Consider the following 6,126-nt stretch of genomic DNA (forward strand, 5'->3'; position numbering starts at 1 on the left):
AACGGTTTCATGGTTACACTTGTATATTACTGACAGTGTGAGCTTTTATTTTGTATGAATATGTATAGAATACGGTAACTACTTATAATGCACAAATTTAAGGTAACACCTGCGCTTGAACATCTGACGACATTGTATAAAGCTTATAAACTTCCTTGAAAAGAGTAAAACTTACTTCAAGATAAGGAGAGAGCTGATTGGCCCCTAATATAGGCGTACAATAAATCATTAAGTCAACTGATTAAGTCAACTGTTACCCTCCTATGTGTGTAATAACTTGGTGAGAGGCGCTGCTCGGTGCTATATTTATAGATACAACTGTTAAAGAGGCTTTTACTGTAACTATAATTATTGTGGAATAATTGAGGAACACACAGTAGCAGTTGTTAAATAATATTGGCTCAACGATAACAACATTGTGCTTTCTAATGCACCGCATGTGATTTGAAACCTTTACAAAACTTAAAATTTAATTTTCACATCTGTCACAAAATTCAACTAGATATTCGTTTCAGTCGTGTTAAGTTACTAACCAGACAGTATGGGTTTATTTATGACTGTCAGGGATTGCAAAGGTAATACAGTCAGATCCGTCTCAGCAGACATTACAGCAAAGTGTCACATAGATTGGCATGAGGCTGTCAAGTCTGATGGGCATTAGCTATTTATAATGACCTGCTGATGCAAAGCAGCAAAGCATCACATTGCATGAGGAATCAATGTACGGCTACCTGTGATTTATTGTGAGCTATGTTTGTTGGCAGAAGCTGTATGGCAAATCCTGTAGAGTATTTCATTTGCTTTGTATAGTTGTATGTATTGCCTGCGTATTACTATTGGTTACGGTTAGAGGCTTAAGCGCTGCTCCGATGTAAGAGCCTGCTTTCTTCTGAAAGCGACTGGAGAACACATTTTCCTAATGCAAGCCTTTTGGAAATGGCTCCTGTGACTTTATATCTTGTTAAAATATCACCTACATGTCGGATAGTCTGGCTATACCTACTGCAGGTAAAAAAACTAGTTTTTGTTCTCTAAATTGCTAGATTTATCTCATTATAGTTCTGATCTATGAGGTCAGCTAGTTGAGATGGTAACAAGTAGATTTTATTTATTTCAATGCTGCCAATATTGCACTGGAAAGTTCTCTGCTGACTCTTAGTTGACTAATAAGGATAATGAATGATCAGTATTTTTTAAATATTTTCAAGTGAACTATTGACTTGTCAAACTAAAGATATTATATCAGAGAAATATGAAGATGCTAAAAGAATTTAATTTATACATGAGGGTGATGACCCACAAGCATTCATACAGATTGTATCAAATGGAAGCAGGTGATAGCAAATGATGTTGGCCAACCAACTACATTGGTTTCATGATTATTCTCTTAACAGCAAAGGTAGTAGATGAATAGCTATTAACATCACATCCATCAAGGGAAGACAATCCGATAATTTGCTTCTGTTATTTTTTGCTTATTCACGAGTTAATCAGCCTCAGTATTCAGTTTTAAATACAGTACCTTGTGCTCTCAAGCCTGCCTCTGACCTCTCCAGTAGTCAAATATTTTTGGCTTGAAAAGTGTTGAAATGGGTTTGGCCTGCCAGGACACTCACAACGCTGTGCTTACGTAGCCATCAGCATTATGACTGCAGGCTACTATTGGTGGTATCACCTATGAAATAACTTCTCAGAAAATAATGTTGTGTTACCTGCTTTTATTGCGAATGCTCTGCAAGAAGCTTTACTGCTTATGCGCTAACTTTTGTTATTTTTGAGAGAACTCTGCGTTAGTATTCTTATCATTAGAATTGAACACCGACTTTATTCCTGGCAGTAAACACTTTTCCTAAAAATGACTACAATAATCATATCATTCCAACTGTACCATTGCCAAAAAGTTTTTGAAATGTTAAAAGTAAAGATTTTCTGGAATATCAGAGTTGTTCAACTAATAAACGCGACACACAAAAGTGACAATAGCCTATCTAATTTCTGTATTAACTATCCATTCTAATCTTCAATGGATTAACTTGGCCTTCTTTCAAAACATCACCAACGACTGCCCACAAAATGTGACAACTGCTAACTATTTTCACAACATCTGTAATTATTTGCAAACAAAGCAGGGCTACTGCGTGTCTATACCTTTGCTACATGTTTTAGAGCAACATCGATCATAAGCTCGTAGACATCAATGATGTAGAAGAGATGGAGGAGGCTGCAGGTAGCCTGGCCTTAACCGCTGGACAGATGGATGTTCCGATACTTACAGACGGTGACATAGTTGTGTTCGAAGCGTAAGTAATCCCTTGATCAACACAATTGTTGTTTCTATAGTTCCAGAAAGGAGCACTGATATACTGAATGACTCTTAAAGCTAGAAGTGTTTCCTTTAAGTTTAATGTTCAGATTTTCTGATCCATAACAATTGTCTATGAGTATGATAACAGCCATTATTAACTTGAGTCCAATGTTTACGCGTGGCTCAAATTGATATATACACATGAGCCTTTGATTATATTCAAACATACTGCTGCCAAAAATAACTGTACGAATTCATTATTTGTTTGTTGATTTGTATACCACCTAATTTATATCAACAGCGGATGGGTGCGAACTTCATTAGAGTTTGATGCCTCAGAGTATTTAATTTTAAGGCTGACAATCTAGCGGCATAGTAAACTTTACCTTTGGCTCATGATTACACCCGGTTGTGTTCCACATGCCTTTTCTACGGTTTAGCATAATCTGCATCAGCTTATTCCATCTAAAAATCTATATCTGTCTCCCAGTCTAGTTTGGTAATGTCGGAAATGGTAGTTCCGAAGACCTTAAAGTATTTGGCCTTTCATTTTAGGATTACAATGCTTATTACAATGCATTTCCTTATTATGGTACAAGCGCTGTGTGTTGGCTCTTTTTCAAATAGATAATGAATTACCTAAATATAATATTAACTATTTCATATGAACTAAAATCTTAGCTAGAATACTTATTTCTGACATCCTGTCATTGTGATATGATTCAACTTTGCCTTTAAATGAAAGTACTCTATTTTACCCAATTGTGCATCACGTCTTTTAATTCACCTGCTATTTGGTAGACCAGCTATCTTGGAATATCTCGGCAAGCAATATACGGGCTACGCAAACATGGGCAAGTCGGCCACAACACAAGCGACATGCTCTTCTATCATTAGCTGGACAAACTCAGAGCTGCACAGGTGGGTTTACTCAACAGCTCTGCCCAGCCTCGCTAACACTGTGCTTGCAACTGTACCATTCCTTATTGACACGCTGTGCAGGTAGACCTACTCAACAGCTCTTCCCAGCCTTGCTAACACTGCAAATGTAACTACTCGGCTATTTCTTGACATCAAAGCTCTATGATCACCTTTAGTTTACTTGAGCTCCTCAACAGCTCATGTGAATCTTACCTTGACAAGCAGACGGAATGAAAGTTTTTATCCAATATTTAATCACATTTTTATTTTAGAAAGGCAAATGTTGTAATTTCTTTGATGCGATCAAAACAATGTCTGCTTTTGGCAATGTTTTCTCCATTGTTTTCCATCTCTTGTTATAGTGTATACAAGATTGTTATATTCTTGTTAGATGTTTTATCCTTTTTGCCATATTAACTGTTGACAGACCTTTTGCTGTTAATTCTGCATTTGGGCTTCAATTTTTATTGGTATGATTACTAAGTTGTTAGTGGTATGATTACTAAGTTGTTAGTGGTATGATTACTAAGTTGTTAGTGGAATGATTACTAAGTTGTTAGTAGTATGATTACTAAGTTGTTAGTGGTATGATTACTAAGTTGTTAGTAGTATGATTACTAAGTTGTTAGTAGTATGATTACTAAGTTGTTAGTGGTATGATTACTAAGTTGTTAGTAGTATGATTACTAAGTTGTTAGTAGTATGATTACTAAGTTGTTAGTGGTATGATTACTAAGTTGTTAGTAGTATGATTACTAAGTTGTTAGTGGTATGATTACTAAGTTGTTAGTAGTATGATTACTAAGTTGTTAGTAGTATGATTACTAAGTTGTTAGTAGTATGATTACTAAGTTGTTAGTAGTATGATTACTAAGTTGTTAGTAGTATGATTACTAAGTTGTTAGTGGTATGATTACTAAGTTGTTAGTAGTATGATTACTAAGTTGTTAGTAGTATGATTACTAAGTTGTTAGTGGTATGATTACTAAGTTGTTAGTAGTATGATTACTAAGTTGTTAGTAGTATGATTACTAAGTTGTTAGTAGTATGATTACTAGATTGTTAGTGGTATGATTACTAAGTTGTTAGTGGTATGATTACTAAGTTGTTAGTAGTATGATTACTAAGTTGTTAGTAGTATGATTACTAAGTTGTTAGTAGTATGATTACTAAGTTGTTAGTAGTATGATTACTAAGTTGTTAGTAGTATGATTACTAAGTTGTTAGTAGTATGATTACTAAGTTGTTAGTGGTATGATTACTAAGTTGTTAGTAGTATGATTACTAAGTTGTTAGTAGTATGATTACTAAGTTGTTAGTAGTATGATTACTAAGTTGTTAGTGGTATGATTACTAAGTTGTTAGTAGTATGATTACTAAGTTGTTAGTAGTATGATTACTAAGTTGTTAGTGGTATGATTACTAAGTTGTTAGTGGTATGATTACTAAGTTGTTAGTAGTATGATTACTAAGTTGTTAGTAGTATGATTACTAAGTTGTTAGTGGTATGATTACTAAGTTGTTAGTGGTATGATTACTAAGTTGTTAGTGGTATGATTACTAAGTTGTTAGTGGTATGATTACTAAGTTGTTAGTAGTATGATTACTAAGTTGTTAGTGGTATGATTACTAAGTTGTTAGTAGTATGATTGTTAAGTTTAAAAGCTGTCAAAACTTTAATAATTTGCGGCAAATTGCAGCTAAACAGCTGTAATCAATTTTTATAATAATTTTTTTTAATTTGTTTTGCATGCTACGTTTTTCTTTAATAATTTTGTTCCTCTATATTTCTGACTGACACACTTTTGCAAATCAAGTTATTGAAGTGTATCATGCTAATACTTGACATCATTTGCTACAGCAGACGACAGATTTTGTATCATACTGATAGAGTTGAACTACTCAGGCAGTTGCCATTTTTAGTGAACTCCTAAGCAGGAAGGGATTACATCCAGCATGGCTTATAGTTCAAATCCGTTAGTTTTTATTGATAACAAGTAAAGCATTAACTAACTAGCTATTGTTCTATTTGCAGAGTCGCTGGTTACATGTTTGCTTATCCCCAATTCCTCACGAAGTATAGGCTGGATACAGATGCTGCCAATGAATGTCTAGTAGAGTGTGGGATACAGCGTCTCACTGCTCTGCTTAGTAAAATTGAAAACGTGTATTTGGCCAGGACACAGTTCGTCTGCGGCCCTCAGCTAACTGTCGCGGATAGTTTTATGGTTACGACTCTGTTGCAGTCACAATGGGGAGGTTTCAACTTTAGCATCTGGCCCAAAGTTAAAGCCTGGGTTCTCGAAGTTATGAACCAGCCACATTGGGACACTGTACACAACGCCCATAAAGAGTTCTTGAATGATGTCATTCTTAGTATCGAGTAGGATTATCGCTAGTCTGTCAGACCTGTCATGGCTGAAATACAAACGTGAAAGAATTATTTTGTATTTGCCCCTAGACAGACACAAATGACACTAATCTTAAGGCACTGCTGATGTACTCTTCGTGGGAATCGTCCATTCTTCTCTGCTCCATAAAGACCATTGTCTTGTAGCAGGAGCGAGGGGATATGGAGCTATCAGCTGCAAGAAGGCCAAACCAATCGTTTAAAAACTAGTACTCATCGTAACGCCTCTGGCCAATATCTGCACAGGCCGTCAAGCGATTAGGTGTTTGAGGAGTTGCGATGCCTCAAGTATGGTTGTTTCAAGACTCTGTCAAATTCCCTTACATTGCTGATTAATTTCGATACTAAGCAAATGTCGGCGGATGTTGTAGCTAAAAGTGTAGTATGAGAATGAAAAGATACACTGAACTAGTTTATTACAAAGATAGTCTGCTACAACCTATGCTGAAGCACCTTCACTCTCTTTACAGTATTTGATCAGAGTACAAAT

At 35.5% G+C, this 6,126-nt stretch overlaps 1 protein-coding gene across 1 annotated transcript; it reads left to right on the top strand.

Moving 5' to 3' along the window:
* The first annotated feature begins 936 nt into the window (after positions 1 to 936).
* Positions 937 to 5,613, top strand: LOC137390961 (uncharacterized). Its single transcript, XM_068077275.1, has 4 exons — positions 937 to 1,008; positions 2,167 to 2,300; positions 3,107 to 3,226; positions 5,262 to 5,613. Exons 1-4 carry the CDS (start codon positions 937 to 939, stop codon positions 5,611 to 5,613), a joined length of 678 nt encoding a protein of 225 aa, XP_067933376.1.
* The last annotated feature ends 513 nt before the right edge of the window (positions 5,614 to 6,126 follow it).

This window comes from Watersipora subatra, chromosome 3, assembly GCF_963576615.1.
Source record: "Watersipora subatra chromosome 3, tzWatSuba1.1, whole genome shotgun sequence".
NCBI classification, from domain to species: Eukaryota; Metazoa; Bryozoa; class Gymnolaemata; order Cheilostomatida; family Watersiporidae; genus Watersipora; species Watersipora subatra.